General features: G+C 62.4%; 6 protein-coding genes across 6 annotated transcripts; 5 read left to right on the top strand and 1 right to left on the bottom strand.

The window, feature by feature from the left end:
- The first annotated feature begins 261 nt into the window (after positions 1-261).
- On the top strand, positions 262-3,477 carry CHLRE_17g742150v5 (uncharacterized protein). Its single transcript, XM_043072669.1, has 5 exons — positions 262-491; positions 702-922; positions 1,091-1,727; positions 1,965-3,004; positions 3,179-3,477. Exons 1-5 carry the CDS (start codon positions 443-445, stop codon positions 3,455-3,457), a joined length of 2,226 nt encoding a protein of 741 aa, XP_042915128.1. The 5' UTR covers positions 262-442; the 3' UTR covers positions 3,458-3,477.
- Positions 3,478-3,531: 54 nt separating this feature from the next.
- Positions 3,532-6,874, top strand: CHLRE_17g742132v5 (uncharacterized protein). Its single transcript, XM_043072668.1, has one exon. It carries the CDS (start codon positions 3,717-3,719, stop codon positions 3,960-3,962), a length of 246 nt encoding a protein of 81 aa, XP_042915127.1. The 5' UTR covers positions 3,532-3,716; the 3' UTR covers positions 3,963-6,874.
- Positions 6,875-8,599: 1,725 nt separating this feature from the next.
- On the bottom strand, positions 8,600-10,671 carry CHLRE_17g742116v5 (uncharacterized protein). Its single transcript, XM_043072667.1, has 2 exons — positions 10,484-10,671; positions 8,600-9,049 (listed from the first exon to the last, which is right to left on the bottom strand). The coding sequence occupies exons 1-2, from the start codon at positions 10,520-10,522 to the stop codon at positions 8,816-8,818; spliced, it is 273 nt and encodes a 90-aa protein (XP_042915126.1). The 5' UTR covers positions 10,523-10,671; the 3' UTR covers positions 8,600-8,815.
- Positions 10,672-11,171: 500 nt separating this feature from the next.
- On the top strand, positions 11,172-14,367 carry CHLRE_17g742100v5 (uncharacterized protein). The gene is made up of 4 exons (XM_043072666.1): positions 11,172-11,910; positions 12,124-12,324; positions 12,502-12,609; positions 12,931-14,367. Exons 1-4 carry the CDS (start codon positions 11,824-11,826, stop codon positions 13,138-13,140), a joined length of 606 nt encoding a protein of 201 aa, XP_042915125.1. The 5' UTR covers positions 11,172-11,823; the 3' UTR covers positions 13,141-14,367.
- Positions 14,368-14,421: 54 nt separating this feature from the next.
- Positions 14,422-16,577, top strand: CHLRE_17g742050v5 (uncharacterized protein). Its single transcript, XM_001701069.2, has 6 exons — positions 14,422-14,737; positions 14,860-14,904; positions 15,170-15,292; positions 15,527-15,641; positions 15,767-15,791; positions 15,981-16,577. The coding sequence occupies exons 1-6, from the start codon at positions 14,708-14,710 to the stop codon at positions 16,075-16,077; spliced, it is 435 nt and encodes a 144-aa protein (XP_001701121.2). The 5' UTR covers positions 14,422-14,707; the 3' UTR covers positions 16,078-16,577.
- Positions 16,578-16,631: 54 nt separating this feature from the next.
- Positions 16,632-22,041, top strand: CHLRE_17g742000v5 (uncharacterized protein). Its single transcript, XM_043072665.1, has 7 exons — positions 16,632-17,766; positions 17,951-18,545; positions 18,867-19,613; positions 19,819-20,058; positions 20,348-20,560; positions 20,713-20,925; positions 21,049-22,041. Exons 1-7 carry the CDS (start codon positions 16,760-16,762, stop codon positions 21,343-21,345), a joined length of 3,312 nt encoding a protein of 1,103 aa, XP_042915124.1. The 5' UTR covers positions 16,632-16,759; the 3' UTR covers positions 21,346-22,041.
- Positions 22,042-22,043: the final 2 nt, after the last annotated feature.

Below are 22,043 nucleotides of genomic sequence, written 5' to 3'. Positions count from 1 at the left end.
CCCGACACGACAATTTGCTCGTTGCTGCCTCGGCATAACCAAAAGGCTGCCGGGTTACTCCAACGAAGTCGTCGGTAAGATACGCATGACTCGGGAAAGCCCGAAGCCCGCGTGCGTGGCCCCTGTGCAGGAGAGGGATATTCAACTTTTGTCCAGAGCTGCATCAGGCATGAGAATCTGGTCACCAGCGTGGGACTCCGGACGTGGCCAGTGCAGCAGTAAAAATATCAAGCAGGGCGCATTGCTCCAGGGCCACTGCCTTTTGTCTCCTGGCGCCCGACAGTCACGGTAGTGCATTTCGCTGAAATTACAAACATACATCTGTTTAAGCACTTTGATTAGCCGCTGCCTCAGCGAGACCGTCACGCCGCGTCGCAGTCAGTCGTTTTCCCTGCAGAGGGCCTGCTTCTTGCCCGGCTGACAGCGCTGGGCGTGGCTTGACATGACAGCCGCTCTGGAGGAGGACGTGCGGGCACGCCAGGCGTCGGCAGGTATGCGCTAGGTCGCCATCTCGTGACTAGCGGGGGCCGCCCAAACCTTTGCGCGCTGCCTGCGCTTGTCGGATCTTTTTGTTCTAGGCGAGGTGCTTTATGCTTCCGCGCATTGTCCGCGTCGGGGGCGGGGGTGCTTCGGTTGCGCACTTGCTCAGCGACGCGGTCGCGAACGCTCTCGCTGAACCTGGAACGCATCTGACGCCGCAGATGGCAGCGTCATGCTCCAAGATGAGCTGGACCAAACCGACCTCACACCGACATCAGCGCCGGCTGTGACGCGAGTGCCACTCCATGGACCTGTGGATTCGCAAGATGTTATGTGCGCCAAGGTTATTTTCGCGCTGTGCGGCAGCGTGTTCCCCCACCCTCTGCTATTGGCGCAGCAAATCCTCGGTATCGAGGACCAGGACTTCCCCGAGTTCCAGTTGGTGCGTTCCGTGCGACTCGTTGGGGGACTTGGCGACGCGGGCGGGGCCGCTTTGTCGCCAGCAATGCCCGCATAGTTGCAACTCCTTGTCAACTTTTGTATGCGCCAGAAAGCGCGTTTGGCGCTGCGGAGAAGGGCGTTGAGTCAACGATTCGCCTTGTGACCGCAGAACGTCGCGGAGGCTGGGAACAATTGCATCGACATCCTGGCGGCATACCTGACCAACTTGAGAGTGATGCAGATGGAGGACGAGCCCAACCCCGCCGTGTCGCTGGCCATGATTCAACCCCGGCACACGGCTACTGTCGCCTCCGTCGCGGCCAAGGCGCGCGACCTGCTGTGTGAGCTGGCTTCGGCCCGCGCGACGGTCAAACCGCGCAAGGCGCCTAAGAACAAGGCCATCGAGTCGGCAGCGCGCGCCGCTGCCGCCGCGGCGACCACCTCGTCCGCCACCTCCTCCGGCCCGCAGTCGGCCACGAGCACTGCCACCACGTCCGCCTCCGCTGCCACGTGCTCGTCAGACGCCACAGGCGGCTCGACCATCGTCAGCGGCACTGGGGCTGCCATTGACGCTGATGGCGAGCACCACGGCTCGCAGGGAGGCTGCGCAGCGCTGTTTTGCGAGGACGCGGCCGGCAGCGAGAGCAACGACGAGGCCGACAGCGTGGGCGGTCACCAGGACACCTCTCGGTCGGAGGGCGATGTGCCGCCCACCGCCAGGGAGGAGGAGGAGCGGCTGCTGGTGGCGCTGCAGGGCCCCGCGGCGGCGGAGGAGACGCTCAAGATGGCGCGTGCGCGACCGGCAGGTGGGCAGCAGCACGTTCAGTGGTTGCGCGGACGCGGGCGGCATGGGGGGCTGGGGGCGCTGTCTGTGCCATGGCCAACTGGGCGTATGCGGTTAGAGTGCACGGGTGCGATAGCTGTTAAGCCGTGAACATCATGATTGCAAGCAATGCTGTAGCTGGTTGTTGCGCTGGGCCAGCCACATCATTAGTAGTACATACCTGCATTAACTGCAGCTGCCTCAACGACATTCTATGCAGGTTGCAAGAGTGGCTCGACCTCGGGAGCCGAGCAGCGCCCCGGCGAGACCTGCGCCAATGCAGCTTCCAGCGGCAGCAACGGCTCCTCAGCGCTGCACAGCGGCCCGGGCGGCAACGGTGGCGGCTCCCTGGCGGGCAGCCCCCGCGCGCCTCCGCCCGCGCCGCCTCCCGCCCGCACCACCAGCGCCATGGCTCAATACGCCGCTGCTGGCGGCGTTGGCGGCGGCCCAGCTTCTAGCCGCCACAGCCAGGACCTGCCCGGTGGCCGCGCACAGCGAACCGGCAACGGCATGACCGGCGGCGCCGCGGCGGCAGCTGCCGTCAGTGCCAGCAACTTGCAGACGGCCCTATCCTGCCCCGTGACGGGGCTGCCCGAGATGCTGGGCGGGGGTGCGAGCGGCAACGGCAATACGCCGCCGGGTAGCTCTATTGGCCACCCGGCAGGTGGCCACCATCAGCCGGGTCAGCACGGCCCTCGCCGCGGCGGCCCGGGCGCGCAACAGCAGCAGCACCAGGGCGCGGGACAGGGCGGCGCGCACTTCGGCGGCCAGGGTCAGGGCCCGCCCGGCCAAGGGCAGGGCATGCACGGCGGCCACGGCGGACGGCGGGGCGGCGGTGGCATGGGCGGCAACGGCTCCGCGCGCGGCTCGCCGACGCCGCCTGCCGGCCACGGCGCCGCCTCTGTCCAGCAGCAGCTCCAGCAGCAGCAGCTGGCGGTGGCGCAACTCCTCGGCCTGCGCAACGCGGCTGCGTACGGCTCCGCGGCCAACAACAGCGCCGCCACATACAACAATCTGATGGCACTGCAGGGCGCATACGGCGCTGTCGGCGGCCTGGGCGCGTACGGGCCGGCCGCCGCCGCTGCCGCAGCAGCAGGCCGGTTGGACCTGAACTCCATGGCCGCCACGACGGCGGCGCTGGAGCTGGCGGCGGCGCAGCAGGCAGCGGTGCTCAACAACGCCGTTAACGCCGCCGGCATGCACCAGTTCGGCGGCTACGGTGGCGCTGGCGGGTTTGGCGGCCAGCCAGGCGGTCTGCAGGTGAGAAGCAGCTTTGGTTGGCAGGCGGGCCTCGGGGATGAGACGTTCATGTCGCCCAAGTGTATGGCATTCGTGCAGAGAGTCACTTGTCTCCGCCAAACTGGCTCGTAGCTCTTGCCATTCTCCGTTGGCTCGACTTAACCATTCCTTTCTTTATATGCTTCCCTCGCACAGAATCACCTGGGATCTCTCGCCGGGCAGCTTGGCGGCGCTGCCGGGATGGGCGGGATGGGCAACCCCGGCAACCTCATGCACCACCAAGCACAGCTGCAGCAGCAGCACTCGCAGCAGCACCAGCAGCAGCAACAGCAGCAGGCGGCTGCGGCTGCGGCCGCGCTCCTGCAGCAGTCGGGCGGCATGATGCTGGGTGACTCAATGAAGGGTGCTGGCGGCGCCTCCGACTGGAGCAACATTCTGCTCCAGGCACAGCTGGCCGCCGGCTCCCTGGCTTAGCAAGCCCAGTTGACGTGAGGAGCGCAACCCCCGAAATCTCGAAGGACAGAAGGCCTGTAGCGGGCGCAGTTTTGAGCACGATGTCGGGGCAACGTTATGCGATACAACGAGCTTGCGTGGTAGGGTGCCGCGCATCATTGCGCGCGCCGGAAGGCACGCGGCGTGATTGGAGACTTTGAGACATTGGAGAGGTCGAAGCAATGAGCTGGGGAGGAGAGGAGGAGATGACCTGCAAAGCGCAGGTCAGCAGAGGCGAGCGATGAGAGAGGAGATGGCAACTCTGGGACCAAAGAGGTGGACCGGGTTCTGTCAGCCGCCCGCAGGCAACTTATATGACCGCCTTTCCGCCCCGTTAGAAAGCCACGCTGCTGCCGTTTTCGCTCAACGTTTTTTGCGGAGGCGGGCAGTGATGGGACGACGGAGATCGGACTGGCTTTTTGACATGCTGACGTACTGCGCTGGGGGCCAACCCACTCAGGGAGGTACCCAGGCATCGGATGTGTGAGGGCAGGAGGGGAAGGTCAGTGAGTCGGGCGCCGCGCCGCGCCGGCATCGGCAGGCTGCGAGGCGGCCCCGTGGCGGCGCCGGCGCGTGCTGTATTTTGCACAAGCCGGCTGCCGATAAGGGGCGCAGCTTCGAAGCTGGAACGGGAGAGACCGAGAGAGAGAGTGGCGAGGGACATGGCTTTCGGCGCGCCGGCTGCCCCTGACCCACCCCACTCCCCGCCCGGTGCGCATCCGGTCTGCACAGTTTTGCGGTGTGGTGATGTTGGGTCACCGGGCCCAAGCCACCCACCATTCGTGCATACAGGACTGAAGGAGGGGAATCTCTAGTAGCAAATGAAGATTTTTTGCGGTGTGGGTGTCAAGGGAGTTGTTGCGGAGCTGGTTGCAAGCGTGGCGTGGGTGCCTGCATGTGCTTTGCCCATACGGAAGGTGCAAAACAAGGAAAGCTTGCGTGTTTGTCGAAAAGCACGATTGCTACACCTAGTGTGTTGCTCGGGGGCATATAGGCGCTAGCGGCATTGTGCTTAGGTGCTTGTGTGCGCGCACATGCATAGGTATGTGCACAGCCCGCGCAAAGGCCTTGCTGGGATGCGGGATGGATAAATCGTACTTGCTATGACGTTGATGCTGGACTCGATGGCGATCTGCCGCGATGATGTGCGGCCAGACACAAAAATGCGGGGACCGATGGGTGACAAGCAGCAGTGCTGGCAGAGCGGTAGGTGCGAAGGTGTGCATAGGAGAATGCGGTGTCTGCAAGGGGCGCTGGGCGCCGGCCTTCGGTGTCCAGAGCCCCTGCGGACCCTCGTATTGACTGCGCTGCCTTTTGGAAGCTACAGTACGCTGGGGGGCCTGAAGGAGTAACTTGCCCACGTTAATCAGTACAGGAGCGGAGGGGGAGAATTTTCGAAGGAGAGACGCCGACACAGCCTCAGGCATGTTGCCTTGAGCCTTGTGCCGTACAGTTCGTGCGCAGCGGCGTTGCATGAGATAGCGTTGAACTGTACTAGAATTTCTGAAACATGCGTACCACGGTTTTATAGGGTGTGCACCAGTGTCGTTTCTAGTGCCACAGTATGCATGTGTTTTAGATTTGTGGTGGGTATGGAGAGCGCGGTTTTGCTCAAGTGCGCGAGAAGTTCTGCCCTGTATGCGTAGAGGCTCGGGCTGCTTCAAGTCAACATCTGAGTTACTCAGTGGCTCTTACGTCCGACTCTCCCCTAATCCTTTGACACGAACGTACTGTGTGTATGTGTGTAGTTGCGTAGTGTGTTTGTGGTGTGTTGTAGACACGTGCAGGCGGAGCCGGTGGCCCCCATGCTGCAAGCAAAGAAGAGGATCCGCACGGGCAGAGCGGCCGGATGCTTGAGACATCCCACAAAGCTCGCGCACGCATGGACGACGTCATTGGGGTAGACTGGGCTGGGGGATACGGCTGCTGATCCTGCCCTCCCTGGCGGCACCAAGAGTGGTGTTTTCTGGCTGACGGGTTCCAGCGACGTTGACGTGAGGCGGAGAGGCGAGACAAGACAGGTGGCCATCCCTTACAGGGACAAGATATGTGGTCCCCTCGCATGGGAAAAGTGGGCTTTGCCGCCACCGCCACGTTGGTGGAATGTCTGAGGCCGAAGGTTTCGAAACCTCCGAACCCACCGACGCAAGACACGGGCGAGGAGAGGCGAGAAATCGAGTGGAGAAGGCTCAATAAATTCCAGGAGGGTTGCAGCGACGCACCTCCAGTTGGACCGGTGAGAGCTGAATACACTGATGTGGGTGGAAGCGCCGACGACACTAAGGAAGTAGCCGTAAGCTGGGTGGTGTGGTCGACGTTGGATGCAGCTCACGGTACGGGAAGGCGCGCTAGCAGGGGCACATGCTCCGAGTATAGAATTTGATCCAATATTAGAGACCCCCCAGCGTTTCACATACACGTGAGAGTTGCAACGGCGTGGGGGCTTTGTGACTTTGGCATTGGCAGCCACGTAGCCTCTCATGGTGTTGCGGGCCATGAGGTGCGTGACTCTTATGTCAGGAGGTCTTGTTGTTGGAGCCAAAGAACGCCACACGCGTGGGTTAGCACGCATAGAAGAGAGTCCGTGCAGCGTATTCGTAAGGGCTGTGCAGCAAGGAAAGGAACCTGCCTGGGGGATGTTTTTTGTATGCAGTGTGGCCGAGAGCTCACCGGATATGGTTTGCTAAGCCCCTCTGATGTATGCATTACTCCGTCTATTTTGCTTGGTACAAGACGGCGTTTGCCCTCCAGTGCACGATGTTAGGGCCCCTCAATGATTACCCCACAGGCGAGTGTTAGTGTATGGTATGCGGGGCATCGGATTGAGATGAGACATGCGCTTTTCTGAAACATTGCATGTTTAATCCACAATGTGGATCGTTGCGTGCGGCGAAGGCTGGATGGGGACGGGTCGCATTTGGGGCGCCTCTTCAGCCGGGTAATTGCACTGTGGCGCGGCGCCGGCGCCTCCTCTGCCAGAGGCTGCGCTGGCTGACGGACCATGTATGTGCGTGACTGGGGGTTAGTGTGTTGGTAGGTGTTGTATCTCGAAGAGGGCATTGGTTGGGCAAGCCTGGCTGAGCGGTGTGCGTCAGTGCGGCTGGGCAGACCGAAGCGGAGCGGGTGCCACGCTGAGAGGCCAGTGCTCCTGAGCTGTGGGGCCCGCTTCATCTTGTTCAGTGTGATGCCGCCATCGCTGGTTCAGGCGCTTTTACCGCGCGTCTCGCTTGTCGCTCTCACTCTCTATTTCACCTGCTGATTTTCATTTGATGCGCATTTCGTAACATTGATTCGTGGTGTGAAGACGTGCGTCAGAGAAAGGCAAGATGGCACATGGGCGACCCTGTGAAGCCGTACGCCGGCACAGGCCCCGGTGGGCCGATGTAAGATGTAAGCTGGGAGCGGACTCTCCGCGATCGCCGATCGGAAGTCGCGCCAGCTGCGCGCACACTACCGCAATCACAGCCGTGCATGCCATACCGCTTGACCTGTCACAAAAGCTCAGCTCAAATGCCCATGTGCGTGCGCAGCCCCGCACCAGCACCTGGGCGCGCCCAAATATCTGAATGTCACGCTGTTGATGGCCGGAATGAGACATGCGCTCATCATGGGAGTGCGGCCAGTGAGTCCTAGCCTGTCAGGCAGGGCTTGCATCTGCGGGGAGCGGCAAGAAAGGGCGGCCCTCGGGCGAGGAAGATTGGGCATTTCCGGGGGTGCATTCTCGCCGCGTGGGGCTGCATACGGTCCCCGAATCTCGCCAACTACCCCTTTTGGGCCCCTGGCCCCTTGGAAGATGCAAGCCCTGCACCCAGCCTGTCACCCACCGGTCACCCACTGCCACCCACCGGCCACCCACTCAGTGTTTGTTCGCCGCAATGCCGCAAAGTCGCATGGCACTGCTGTGCGCTGCAACCATAGGGCAGCGGGCAGTGGCAAACCTAGCAACCAGACTTTAAACAACACTACGACGCGTGTCAGGTTGATTGTTCCCCGAGTCAACGCTGAAGCCAAGATCCGCCTCATCACCGCCTGCCAGGAGGAGGGACTGCCGCGGCCGGCGGCGCTCACGCGCCCCGGCCCTGGCGGTGAAAGGGGAGGAGGCCCACGGCAGGGCGGTGGCGGTGACGGCGGTGACGCTGCTGTGCAGCCGGGCGGCGGGGGAGGTGGATGTGCGATGGGACAGTGGTAAGGCAAGTTGGTAAAGTCCCGTAGGGTGCAGCTGAGTCCCAGAACCCAACAAATGGCACACAATTGGCAGCGGCAGGGCAGGAGTGCGCGGCTGGTCGAACGCCGGAGTTACTGTGCCAACGAGTTGCTGGCTGGGGAGGTGGATGGAGGAGGTGGACACAGGCGCGCACCCGGCGCAGCCGTTGTGCAGCAGGACTGCGACGAACAAGACAAGTGTTCCCCGGTCAATGACGAGTGTGGTGGGAACGAACGGTCACGGGACAAGGGGTGTCAGCTTTGTACAGCTGGAAAATGGGCTGAGCCCCATGTAGCGCAAGGGGATGTGACGATGGGCACCGGCGACATGAACGGCACCCTTGCAAGCCCATCCAGCGGGACTGGCCACTATGCCAACGCCGTGCCGAGGCACCGACATGCCCTGTCCCCGCCACGCCACGCCACCTTACCCACGCCACTTAACGGTCCATGATACCCCAAATGCACCTCACCCACATCCCACTCAAGCACCGCAAACGGCTAGCCGGGCTCGGGCGCGGGATCCCGGGCCGCGACACATGTAAGGCTCGGGGACGCATGGTTTGGCTGTTGCAAACAATTTCGACATTCTTGCCCCAAAGCGTTCGTCGACATGTTTTGATACATGGATGTAAGATATTTAGGGGCCGAGAGCTATACTCGCGAACTGAAGAAAGTCAAGATGTCCATGGACTCACGAGGTCGCTTCTCGCTCCGGCCGAGTTTTCCCTGCCGTCTATTTTTCTACAATAGGTAATTGCAATTAATAATACGTGGCACTCGCGGTTTGTGCCAGTATGGTACTTTTTGTCGACACAGGCACACACGCACGCACGCACGGACAGGGGCAATCCTGGGGGGCTTCGCCCCCCCTGGATCGCTTCGCTCAGGGGGCTCAGCCCAAAAAGGGGCTGGGCCCCTCCACTCTCTGAGGCCGAACGTCCTCATCGCCCGGACATAGCCGGGGTCGGTTTCCACAGGCACATAGCCAAACCAGGTGCCTAGCAATCGCGATGCCACAGCAGAGCCAACCGCAGCCAGACGCAGCACAGTGTCAACAGCCGCACTGCTTGTCATGCCGCTACGCATGCCCTGCCAGCCCCACCGCGGACCGCTACCTAGACACCAGCCGGCTCCTCAGCCTGCGCGCTTGCGCCGCTTCTTGGGCGGCGCTGCGCTCTCCTCCTCCACATGGCCTTTCCCGCCCCCTCCGCTACCAAGATGCGCGCACGCGCCGCCGCCGCTGCCGCCGCCGTTGTCGCCGCTGCCGCCGCTGCCGCCGCCAGTCTGCAGCGATTCAGGTCGCTTGTGCCCCAGCAGCATCTCCACCAGCGCGTGCCGGATGTTGGTTGCGGAGTTGACGTCACGTCCCTGCACCGTCGGGAGGGTAGAGTGAGTGAGTCCCACTGAGCCCACGACTGAGCCATCACCCACCAGTCACCCAGCAATCACCCACTGAGCCCCATTGAGCCCACGACTGAGCCCCACTGAGCCCTCACCCATTGAGCCGTGTCATCCACGTGTCATCCCCGAACAAGAAAAGGTGGCTTTCCCTCGCAAGGGAAAAGTGGGCTGAGCCCACGCCACGTCCTCCGTCTGAGGCCGAAGGTTCCGATACTAGCCTCATCTCCCGGACATAGCCGGGGTCGGTCTGTGAAGGCACCGCCCGCCATATGTGCCCAGTCGCGCCCAGCTATCAAGCACTAGTGCAGCAGGCAGCAGGCCAACCAAGGAAAACCTCTCAACACCCCTGCCGCTGCAGCCGACTGCCCGCTACGCCATGCTCATCAGCACAGGTCGCTAACCAGACAACACCGGCAGGCCTCAACCTGCGCGCCGGCGCCGCTTTGAAGGCGGCGCCGCGCTGTCCTCCTCCACGTGGCCTTGCCCACCCCCTCTGCTTCGAATATGCGCGCCGCCACTGCCGCTGGGCCCAGGGCCGCCCGTGCCGCCGCCACCACCGGGCCCAACGCCGTGGCCGCTGCTGTTGCCGCCGGTAGGCGCGGTGCCACCGCCGCCGCCACCGCCGTCTCTAGGCCCTGCACCGCCGCCACCGCCGCCAGAAAAAAGAAGGATACGGCTAGGTAGACAACTTCGTACACGCGAAGTCTGTCGACGAGGGGAGGCTGCTTCGGCGGCCGATAGCCCCAATACTACCGACACCACGTGTCGAAATGCATAGGGTGAAGGCGGTCCCGTCGTCACTGGATGGTGGCCGCTCCGTGCGGGTAGGGTGCGGCGCGGTGATACCAAGCCGCTGGCGGCTTTCTGACGCCCCAAGCCACCGCACTGGAAGCCATAAGGGAGCGCAGACGGTAGCGATTGTGCGATGGGACAGGGTTGAGGCAGGTTGGCGAGGTCCCGTAGGGTGCAGCTGACGCCCATACCGTAGACGGTAGCGGTTGTATCTTCGGGAAGCGGTCAGGTAGGGGGGCCCAAATCCTGGCATCTGGCTAGGTGGCTCTCGTAGTGAAGAAGCCTTGTGCATGTGGGTAAGGCCGTAAGGGGCGTGGCAGTGGCTGCGTGTTGCCCATGGCGTGGACATGGCAGTGGAGTGGGAATGGCGGCATTGTATTGTTGCACGGGCAATGCGTGAGAACATACGCGGAGTATGGCACCTGTATGAGATCTTTGGGTGCTGTCTACATTTGGTTGTGCTTTTGAACGTGTGTGTGTGTGGGGGGGGGGGTTGGATTGAGTTGGGGGGTTCTGAAGTTACTAATTCTACGGTGGCAGGGTGGGACTGCGCGGGCATGATCACGCAGTTGGTTAACGTTGCGCGCCCACATTTTGGGGTGTCGCTACCTGGTCGCCCACAGGTTTTAAATGTGGCTCTCTCCACATCCCTCCGCCCAGGAAAAGCGATGTGCGGGCGTGCACGCAAGTGTGCAGGTAGGGTCAGTCAAAGGCAGGTCCGCCCTATAGTGCATGTCTGGAGGGGTTGAGAAGGGAACACAAGTAGAGGCTAGAGGGACCTCATGTGACTTGTCAAGTCCTTCGAAGTTCTATTGGTATTCCTAGAGGCCTTTCTAGGGGCCTGTGTCGTCCAACCGTGAGGCCGGCGATACCAGCGGAGGACCTGCACGCCTCTGCACGGACCTGAGTGTCACCTTGCATCACGGCCAGCTGAGCCGCAGGCAGCGCGTGCAAGAGCGCGTGCGGATCGTTTCATTCAGTCCACGGGCTGCTGTGGCGACTGGTGGTGGTCATGCGAGGTGGTGGTGGTGGTCATGGGCGGTGGTGGTGGTGGTGGTGGTGGTGGTGGCAATGTGTGATAAGGGGGCAGGGGTGGGGCGTGAATCGAAGGGGAGGGGCGCAGGCCTGGAACGTAAAGAGGGGGGGGGGCTGTGCGCGTTCGGTGGTACATGGGAGACAGGAGGGGCAGTCCGTTTCGGGTGGGAGCTGGCCGGGATTTGTGTGTGGTGGTTAGCGATTGTTGTAGCCTCAGACAAAGCAACCGCGGAGACGCGACGCATACAGTAAGCTTTTGATAGAGATACAGACTATAGCAGCTTCTGTGATAGAATCCCTAGCTCTTGTGCGCTCCGTCCTGCGCACGTCAGCAGAACGTGTTACGGGCCGAGAAGCGTCCCCAGTGCCGCGTTCACCGCTTTGCTGGACTGAAAGTGCGTCCAATCGATATATGCGAATTGGCAACGAGTAATCGGGTCCGCAGTCGTAAAGCCCTAGACGGACAGGCGGCTGGCGCGTGCTTGTGGGTTCGTTAAGGACTTACAAAGGAGAGCTTAATGATTCGTATAGTCTCAGGCCCGGCACGACTGTTGCCAGCCTCGTCGGCGACACGCGGCGATGTCTCGACGGTTCTCTGCCCGTCGTCGTTACTAGCTGCAGCCGAGGGACCTCTTAGGACAGGAGCGCTCAGCCAGGCGTCATGCTCTGGCCGGAGCGCCGGTGTAAGGCAGGCCCAACGGCGCCGCAGCGGTGACACACAGCTGCTGCGGGCCATCGCGCCCCCCTCCGCCCCGGCAGCGGGCAGCCGTTTGGGCGACAACTGCGAGGCTGTTATGCAAAGTCTTCGTGATGTAGGCAACCTTCGCAACTGCCTGGGGAAGGAGCTTTTGCCGGAGGAGATAGCCTCGGTGACGAAGTGCCTCGACTCGGCGCATTTGGGCGTTGACTCATGCATGGTGGACGGGCTGCCAGCGCTTCGGCGCCACCTGATGCGCTACCTGGCTGAAGCTGCGTCCAGTCAGACTGATGACCTGGAGCTGGTGTGTGGTCGTTGGGGAAAGGATAAGGATGGGGATGGGGATGGAGGGAATCAGGCTCGTCGTTGTTTTTGCAGGGGGGAGCGTGCGGTGCAGGGACGTGGCGGGGCGGGCTGGTGACACAACTCTGAAGTGCTGGCCCTGAAACCCGTCAAACTGTCCAGAATTTCTAAATGCGTGCTGAACTGTTGCGCCTTCATCCCTACTCATTACCAGGTTGAGGGCGCCATGCTGCTAGTGGAACAGCTAGCACTCGCACTGGGCGATGACGGCAACGACAGCAGGAATAGCGCCACCGACAACCGGCGCAGCTTTCGCGGGCGGCAGTGGCAGACGCTGGTCACCAGCGGTGGTGGCTTCTTCGGTGGCGGCAGGCTGCAGTACGTGCCCATCATCGAGCTGTTTGAGGTCTCCGAGGTGGGTCTGAGGGCCAGGGCGTTTAGTTCTGTGTAAGGGATGGTGGGAACATGTTGATCCCTGCCTGGCGGGGCTGGTCCTGCTTGCACCCTTTCATTATGGACCCAAGAGTGCATCCACCATGAAGCTGCTGACCGTGTGTGTATGTGCGTCTGCCTGCCCTGCTTGTGCGTGCAGGACGGCCAGCGCTTCCGCATGGAGACCAAGGCCGGGCCGCTGTACACGGTGGCCAGCGGCGCCGTGAGCTGGGCGGAGGGTCGGCCGCTGGAGCAGCTGCGCTACGTGGTGAGTTGTGTCTGACACATCGACCGCCATCACTTCTCACCTATAACGACGCTGCTTGCGTTTACCAGTGGTATTTGTTCACCCCGCGAATGGTGTTACCTTCGGTCACTAGTGACAGCCCGCGTTGGTTTTCTCCTAGGTGAACTGTCACTTGTTGGTTGTTACGGTAATCAGGTAGTGTGAATGCACCGTTTTCGTGCGGCACTAGTGCCCGTGAGCAGTGGCTACCTTAAAGGGGAAGAGAGGAGTCGCCCTGCTTTCCCCCTTGCCGCACACATACGTGTAAGCCGTACCTGGGCTCTTGTCCCTCGCCATGCGTAGGTATCGGAGCTGCGTGCTGAGCTGGCGGGTTGGCTGTCGCTGCCCCTGCCATCGCCGGGCAACGACAACGAGCTGGTCGTGTTCGCGTGTGAGCCGCCCGCCACCGCCGCCGTGTGCGACCTCAAGCCGCCCGGCGAGGACGCGCCGTCCGGCATTGCCCTGGCGCGCAGCCCCCACGGAGGGCTGCAGCTAATGGGCCGGCCGGTGTGAGAGCGTCGGGGTGAGCCGACGGGGGACCGGCACGGTGACAGCGACAGTGATGACAAGCGCGCGTGTGCGCTTATGACTATGCTAGCAGATGGAGTGAGGGAGAAGAGAGAGCATTGATGCAGCCAAAGAGATAGAAATTAATGACGGCTTCCGCTCAGCCGCTTTGGTTATGTACCGCAAGGGTTCACAGCAAGGGTTCACAGCAAGAGCACGTCACTTGCACCGCTGGGCTTGAGCAGCTGGCACGGTGTATATACACAGTAGAAAGAGAGATGTTGCAATTGATGTTGTTGTTGTTGCGCGCATCAACGTCGTCCGTACAGGGTGGTGTGCTAGCAGTCGCGTGTAGCGGCGACACATCTCACGGCGCCAGCAGCTGTGGCTTGGCCGTTGAGAGCAACTGCGAGGCACTGGGTGCGCATGTGGTTGCTGTGGGATTTGGTCAACTCCCATTTGTTTAGCCTGGACCTGCTGGAGCCCCCCTGGTCCAATGCAGGGCTGTAGTGGCTGGGAGGAGGCTGGGTGGTTGTGGCTACCATTCGTGTCAAAGCACTTGCAGCATGTTGTAGACGGTAGTCTACAGTCAAGATACCCAGGCGGCAACGAGGATGAGGCGGGCGGCAGCTGAGCTTGTCTGCTAGTGAGCGGACAAGACCAACTTGACGTTGTGGCAACCAAAGGCTGTGCATTGCATGCCGGTGCTTGAGACGTGCTTCTTGGTTGTTTAGGAGTAAGGACACGAAGCGCAGTGCAGCAATGGAGCACGTGGGTCGGTGGGTGCCTGGGTAGCAGGCAGCTACGGTACGAGCCTTGAGGCTGCCCGAGGATTGCCGAACTGTAGGTTGATGCTATTCAGGACTTGAGTAGTGGACCTCGCGCCGCAGCAGTAATCTGCCTACTGTTCGTGCTGGAAGTCACAGGCCCCGGTGAACCGCCAGCGGACAGGTAGTGAAGGGCGGTTCTTGTGGGCGGCTGGATAGGGCTGGATCTCGGCGAGGCAGCTCTCCTTGGAGCCGTGGAGGTAGCACAGGTGTACTGGGCATGGCCGCGTGACCCCGTGGCGTGACCCTGCGTGATAAATGTTGTTGCGCCATATCAACTACCCCGAGCATACACATTGGATTGGAGCATTGTGACATTTCCATACATATATACGTCCAACAACGCGATGCCTCGCACGGTGCCGCTCTGGCTTTGGGCCGAACACGCTGCGCTGTTAGCAATAACTGGAGTCACGGTTTACGATATTTGGAAGTCGCGGCGGGAAAATAAACGGCCCTTCCACTCGCTGTCGCAAGCGCTGGACAGCCTGGTTGCGTTCTTCACCGGCCAACCCAACGATGCCGCGCCGGGAGCTAAGGAGCAAGTCGCTTCTCCCGCGGCAGGTGCAACAGGAGGCACTACGACATTAGCGGACTCGCTGACCGCACAGCGCGGCGTCACGCAGGCGCAGGCGCTGGCTTCGCTGCCGGGGGAGGTGCTGGCGCGACTGCAGGCCATCAAGCAGCTCGCTGGGCCGAAGGCGGTCCTCTCGTGGCCCGATGTCTCGGAGGCCCCGGGGGCCTCTATGGACATGTCTAGTGTGGCGGAGGGCGAGGTGGGCATGGCGCAAGTGAAGTCCGCGTGTCAGGCGCATGGGCACTGTACGAGGTGGGGACGCGTTGCGTGGGGATGTGTTGGGACCACTCGACCATACCACACGCGGCCTCTGCCTTGCAGGCCACGGCGTATCGTGACGGTCGCGGCGCAATCTACAAATTCAAGGTAGGCGTTGATGCGCTCACGCGCCTAGAGGCGCGGGAGCGCAGCGACAGCGTTGCGGGTGGGGGATTACCAGTATCGCGGTCTGCCGCCGCCTGCTGTTCCTGCGGGTTCCTGAGAGGTGCGACCCTGCTAACTACCTTGCAAAGGCCTCATCACACCACCATGTGTAGCGTGTATGCGCCAATATCAAACCTCTCACGCCTCACGGCTACCGGCGGGCTTCGTCTGCTGCCTGCTGCCTGCAATCCGCCTGGCCGCGCCGCAGCTAGGCGAGGGCGTGTTCGTGAACATGTACTTCACCAAGGCCGGCTACCGGCGCAGCGGCGACCTGCACGACTGCAACCAGTACGACGTTGTGCTGCAGGGCCGCACCCGCCTGCGCATGCTTGTGAGAAGAGGAGGGAGGGAGGGAAATTGCTGGGGTGCCTTGTGCCACGGGCGCTGGGCTGCGGCTGCTTGCTGTCTTGGCACGCTGTGATTGCATTATACCTCACGAATCTAGCGCGTGTTATGCCTGTGGCACGGCTGCACGATTTTAGTCTTCCAGGGCGGGGCGGTGCGTTCTTACCTGGGCGCTTACAGGCCGGCTGACTCCAGCTTTTCCTCCCTGCCAAATCGTCAGGACCCGCACACGGGGTCGGAGGTGGTCCAGGAGTACGGCGCCAACGACTTTATCGTCATCCCGGCCAGGACCCCGCACATGTTCGAGTTCCTTGAAGACAACTACCTTCTCGAGTGTGAGTTAGCTGCCGCTCATTTCCAGCGTATGCAGCTGCGTGTCGATATGTGTTGTTGGTTTTGTGCCCGTCCCAATTACCGAAGTTGCGCCAATCTGCCCACATATTACACGGCCTGTGTACAGGGTGGGACGACACCTTCAAAGCCTGGTACGTGTGGACATGGGTGTAAGAGTGAATGTGTACGGTATGTGCGTCACAAGGACTAGGAAGCGTGTGGGCGCTTTGGGCTTGCACTTGGGCATTTGTAAATTCCCTTGCTAGATTCAAACGTCCGAGGCAAAGTAGCTTCAACTGGTGCTGTTTTCAACGCCTTCACGTACTTGCTCACGTGGACAGGTACTACAAGCCGTACCGCAGCATGATCGAGGCGGGACTGCCCCTGGCCGACACCGAGGGGCGAGACCTCTCCCTGCTTGCGCGGCCGGCAGCGTGACGAAGCTGCACTGCAATCTCTGCATGTGCCTCTGGCTATATATTGAGCGAGACTGTGAGTGTGATGGTGGTGCATGGCTGTAGACTGTAGTGGACTCAGTGCGAGAGGGTAGGTTCCTACAGCGGGTACCAACGGCGGTGGTGAGCGCTGTGCCGCTGGCCAGCTGCACAGCTTCTGATGGCTTCGGCAAAGGTTGACGCTGTAACTGCATGTGAAAAGCTCCTGGCTGCAGCGTATGCATATGGATTGGTGCTTTATGTTGTCGGGTGTTTGGAAGGCAAGCTCTCCCGCTTTGCGCTAGTCCCCGCGTGCTGGCGCGGTTCCGGGTTTGTGCCGCGGGCCCCAGCAGCGTGGAGTGATTGTTGGACCGTCCGTCTTCGCTTCTTCTGCAATTGTACCTGGAATAATAAATAACCAATAGCAAGTGCCCGCAAGGACTTGGCGCAACTGTTGTGGCCTGGGTGCGATTGGCGAAGGACTCTGATAGACTTAGACGGGCCTTTGCCTTCACCCTTGCGCCCAAACGCAGAGTACTTAGCAGCTATAATGAAGACAACACAATATTAGACCAACAACATGTTTGACCACAAGAATGGCTTTGCTTCAAGCACAGCCCGCGCAGTTTAGAGCGTCTCTGCGGACAAGTCGGAAAGTCGCACCTGCGCCTTGTCAAATAACAGGAATGCAGCAGTCAGGTCCTATCGTGGGTAGTTGGATGGTCGTTCAGGCGGTCAAAGAGGGCAGCAGCGGCCCCAACAACGATGACAATGGAGAGTCGCTCGCTGTAGACAGTGCGCCAGGGACAACTCCTGTGCATCAGGATGTGCAACCTGACTACCCCAGGCCTGCCAGCTCACAGCCGCCCGCGGTTAATGAGGTCGCGAGCACAAGCTATCAGCCTGCCGACGATACCGCTGCACTTCTACACAAATTCTCAGTCCATCCAACCAGCTCACCGCGCATACGGGGGCTTATCGACGTGCTCATGATGGTGCTGACCCTCATACCCACGGCTGTGCTGCGGCTCGTCCGGGCGTGTATGGGGTTGGTTGGCGTCACCGAGCACCGCTGGCGCGGTATCTCGCTGCACGTGCCGCTCACGCTCGAAGACCACAAGCATCTGGAGCTACTCGCAGCAAACCTGGTTGCCGGCCGCCTCGGCCGGCGCCCGGAGGCGCCGGAGCGCGGGCCTGTGCCGCCCTCGCAGCAGCTGACCCTAGACGTGCACGCCATCCTGGCCGCGGCGTCCTCCACCGCTGCAGCATTCGGGCTTCCATACGAGGGCATGCCCGAGGCCGCGCTTCACTCCAAGCTGTCGACCTACATCCGCGGTGTTGCCTCCTCAGAAACGGTGTGCACGCAGGACTGCTTCAAGGCCATGCGCAAGCTGGGGCGCAAAACCATGGAGTCGCTCTGTGCCGCGGCGCAGCGCAGCCCCGCGCCCGCGCCCTCTTCCTCCTCAAAATCCGGCGGCCACAAGGGCCTGCGCTCTTCGCCCTCCGCCTCCAGCATGATGGTGAAGCCTAAGCCCAAGGCGGTAGCCAAGGCCTTCATGTCGGCGTGCCTCATGCAGCTCAGCCGCGCGCACGCCGAGACGCTCATCCAGCTGGTGGCGGCGCTGCCAGACGGCAGCGACCTGGTGGAGGCCGTGTCACTCATCAGCCTGGCGCCGGGGGCCGAATACCTCAGGTGCGGACATGGAGGCGTTAAAAGTGCGCAGTGGTCCGGGGGAGCGGAAGTGCGTGGTTTGCACTGCCACGGTGTGCATGCGGGCTGGTGGCATATCGTCCGGATAGGCGTGTAGAGGGCGGAAACACTCCTGTACACCGAACCGCTGTGTATGCGTGCTGACGCGCCCGTCTGCTGCCCACAGGCTGTTGGGTGAGGAGCGCTTCGCGGAGCAGCTCGAGGCGATGTCGGAGTTTGGGCGGTTGCGGCCCTCAGACGCCAAGAAGGAGCCGGAGATGCAGGGCATGGCCATCAACGCGCGCGTGCACGAGGTGGGCGTGGTGCGGCACGTGCGCGCGCCCGCCCCCGCCCCGTCGCTCAGGCCAGCGGGCGCTGTGGCAGAGGCGCAGGCGGACAGCGTAGCCAGCAGCATGAAGACCATTGGCGCGGCGTCGGTGCGCGGCGTCACGCGCGGCATCAGCAACGACGCGACCGCTGACCTGCCGGTCCTCATGAGCGACGGCAGCGCGAGCGAGCGGGCAGGCGCCAACGGCATGGGTGGCTACACGGGCTCGGGGCCGAACGGGCTGCGCGCGGGCAAGCCGGCGGCTAGGGGCTGGATGGCCGAGTTTGATGACGATGACGGCGAGGCGGAGGAGGAGGAGGGGCTGGCCTTTGGCAAGCCGGCGGCGCGCGCACACGCGCCCGGGCGGGTGCTGGGCTCAGTACCCGCACGCAATGAAGTTATGGGGCTGAGCATGGACGACGACGAGCCGCGGGAGGACGAGCCGCTGTTCAAGGTGAGGGGCATGGTGGTGGTGATTGGGTGGTGGGAGTTGGTTTCATGATTTCCAGTGGATAACATGAGACGGGGCGGGAGAGCTCGTGGATTGGGCGGGACTGGAGGCCGGACTGGGGTTGCTAGGTGAGGCATGACAGATGGGAGGGAGAATGCGAAGGTTTGGGAGACTGGCGAAGGGTCGGGGCCCACAGGGGCTGGGTGGTGGCTCGGGAGATGGCGGCAGAGCCAGGGCTGGGATGCAGCCGAGCACAAATTAGCCTTGTCCAGCCCCCCCCCCCACACCTTGCTAATGTCGGCTCGTGCGTCCTCATCCCACCAGAAATTGCCGCTGCGGCAAGGGTTCACGGGCGGGATTCCCGCGGAGCTCAACACGTCCACTACGGAGGCACCCGCAGCCAACGGCAACAGCGCGCACGGGCGGCATACGCAGTCGGGCTCGGGTGAGGCAGCGCAGCTGCCGCGCACCTCCTACACGGGCGCCGCTGCCTCGCCTCTTGGCCCCGGTGCACCCTCGGCCACTGGCCGCACAGCGTCACAGGCGCCTCCACAGCTGCTGCCCCAGCCCAGCGGCTACCACACCCTGCCTCAGCCCATCCCGCTCAGCATTGAGCTGCTGGGTCGTGGCGGGGCGGCAGCTGCTGCTGCGGCCGACGATGACCTTCGGACACCTGGCATAGGAGCTGGCGCGAGCCTCTCGACCTCAGGGGCAGACAACGTGTCCGTTGCAGCGGGCGCGGCCGACGGCTTCACGCCCTCGCAATCACAGTCCAAGCTTGCAACTGCCGGCAACGCTGCAGGCGAAGCCAACGGCCACCTGCACCACCATCACCACCAACACAGCAGCACGGCTGCGCTGGCAAGCGCCAACAGCGTCTTCTCCTCGAACTCGGCGCTGTCCACCACCATCTCGCTATACCCCACGGAGCGCCTCGATGTGTTCCAGCCCGTCTATGGCTGCCCGCGCTCCGGCGCCTTCGCAGTGCACGGCCGCGAGCCGCGCGGCGTGGGGCTCAGCCGCCTCGTGACCGCGTACGCAACCTGCCACTCGCTGCCCGCGCCAGAGCAGGTGCGTGCAACGGCACAGGGCCGCTGTGGCACTTAAGGCACTGCAGAGCCTGGGACGCGACTATGTTTGTTGGTCTGGTAAACTGGGTCGGGGCTGTCGCTGCGCACGTGGTTTGACCTGGCCGGTGTCGCAATGAATTTGGATCCTCGCGGTAACCGCCGGCCTGACCGATGCACCTGTTATCCTTTAAAACTTTCCATTCCAGTCCTCGCTGCTGGCCGGCCTGGGCTACAGCCACCCGGAGCAGCTGCGTCAGGAGGTAGAGCTGCGCAAGGCGCTGTGCGTGGCGCAGGCGCTGCCGGTGGTGGTGGCCTCGCTCAAGCTGCAGTGCCGCCAGCCCGCCTGCCTGCAGGCGGCGGCGCGCTCCGGCTGCTTCATGCACGTGCAGCAGAGCCTGCTGTCGGACCTGCACAGACACGAGCGCGCGTACCTGGAGGACACCAAGGTGGGCGCGGGCCGTGTGGGCGGGGCAGGGAAGTCGCGGGGCGCAGGTTGGCTGGGACCGTGACTGCTGCCAGGCAAGCCGGAGAGGGTAACGACTGGGAAGCGGGATTGTAGGCTGTCAGGCCCTTGAGTCAAGCCAGGGGCAGCTCGCGAAACTGGCACGGGTTAGCGTTTGCGGTAAGCTCAGAGCCTGTGGTCTTTCATTGTCAGTGTCGCGTCTCGATTCTAACCCGTGCCCCCTAGACCTTACCGGTGTTTCTGCTGCCATTTTCTGCACCTGTCCAACCCAGGGCGCTCTGGACGTTCTGGCAGACCGGCTGATGGTGCGCTTCGTGGCGGGCAGCGAGCGCGTGCTGCCGCTGCACATTAGCGGCCCCAACATTGTGGTGTCACTGCCGGCGGACTGCGTGCGTGCGGAGGCGCTGGCGGCGGCAGGGTTGACGCGCGAGGAGTTCTGCGGCCCCGACAAGCAGTACGGCCTGAACGCCCTGGTGTTCAACATGGTGCGTAGTTGGGTATCGAAATGTATGGTCATTGCATGGTGGCGTTGGGGGTTCGGATCGCTGGTACCTGGGGAACAGGAGTGCTCGCACGATGCCCCTTTGCATCCTTTCTGACGATTCCTCCCCCTTCCTTACCCTTGCCGCCCCCACAGGGCATTAACACGCTTCAGTCGTTGGGCTTCCTGAACCCCGCATCCGGCGGCGCCGAGCCGCTGCAGCAGTCGCTCAACCGCTTCAGCCTGGAGCGGCTCAATGAGTACGCGGTGCGGGCCGGGCACTCACACGGCCCGGCGCTTGCAGCGCTGAACGCGCACTTCGGGCCGCGCGGGCACCGGCCGCCCAAGGACACAGAGATGTTCGCGCTGGTGAGGTCTAGGACCATCCAGACCCAAATAGTTGCTGTCGAGCACGTACCTTATCAGGCTCCTGTCCTCACTCAAGCAACGGCGTGATCACAGCCTTTTCCTCCCCCTCCCTTCCAACCCCAGGTCCGTCGCGCCTGCACAGAGGTGGGCGCTGGCCGCGCAGTCAACTGCAAGAGCGGCAAGGACCGCACTGCGCTGGAGCTGTGCCGCGCCTTTGCGGACGAGGTGGTGGGCGCGGGGCTGCTGCCCAACGGCGCGGAGCCGTGGCTGCAGGCGCAGTTCATGCGCGGGCTGTCGTACATGACCACCAGCCAGAACCACGGCCAGCCGCCGGCGTACGCGTTCAACGAGATGGAGATCGCCACGCTGCCGGCTGGGTGGCGTCCGGACTGGCGGCTGTGCGGCAAGGTAGCCTCGTAGTGCCGTGCCGGGAGTTTGGAGGCGGCGGCATGTATGAGGTGGGGTGCGCTACGGCTTGGTAGGGGCAGGGACGGAAGAGAAGATGAGGGCTTTGCCTGTTCAGGGCTGGGTGGGGGTGTAGCGTCAGGAAGGCGGCCATGAATGGGGCTTACAACTTAAGAACTGTTACGGCTGGCTTGGTGGGAGCAGAGTGCTATCACCGCCGGCCTGTGGGGCATATGGTATGTCTGCCTGTGTGGCTGTTGCAGTGCCGGGCTTGTACAGACAGCTGAATACAGGTTGGGGGTGAACAGAGCGGAGCAAAATGCTGAGAGCTGTGAGTGATACTAACAATTTACGAAGTGCGAGCGTGCGTGCGTTGACTTTTGTGGTACTGGTTGCTTGTGGGTCTTGAAGTTTTATCTATCACCATGCGGAATGCGCATGTATGCACGAACGAACACAGGTGCTTGTTGAAGCGCCAGCAACGGCATGGCGGGGGCTGTAGCCTACCAGTTGTACCGTATGTGCACGGTCCGCATTACAGCCATCACTACCGTTTGGTCCGGTAGTTGTGCTAGGCATGAAGACTACGTGTGCTACTTCATTTCATGCTGTGGTCCCAGTCCACAACCTTTGCAGACCATCAACATGTGGCATGGAGCCGGTGTTGCGGGTGGTGGTGATTGCGCCCGCTGTGTGTAAGGAAGATGTGCCTT

The sequence above is a fragment of the Chlamydomonas reinhardtii genome, chromosome 17, assembly GCF_000002595.2.
Source record: "Chlamydomonas reinhardtii strain CC-503 cw92 mt+ chromosome 17, whole genome shotgun sequence".
Classification (NCBI taxonomy): Eukaryota; Viridiplantae; Chlorophyta; class Chlorophyceae; order Chlamydomonadales; family Chlamydomonadaceae; genus Chlamydomonas; species Chlamydomonas reinhardtii.
The sequence above is the reverse complement of the archived record's forward strand: the minus strand, read 5'-3'. Positions and strand labels throughout refer to the sequence as shown.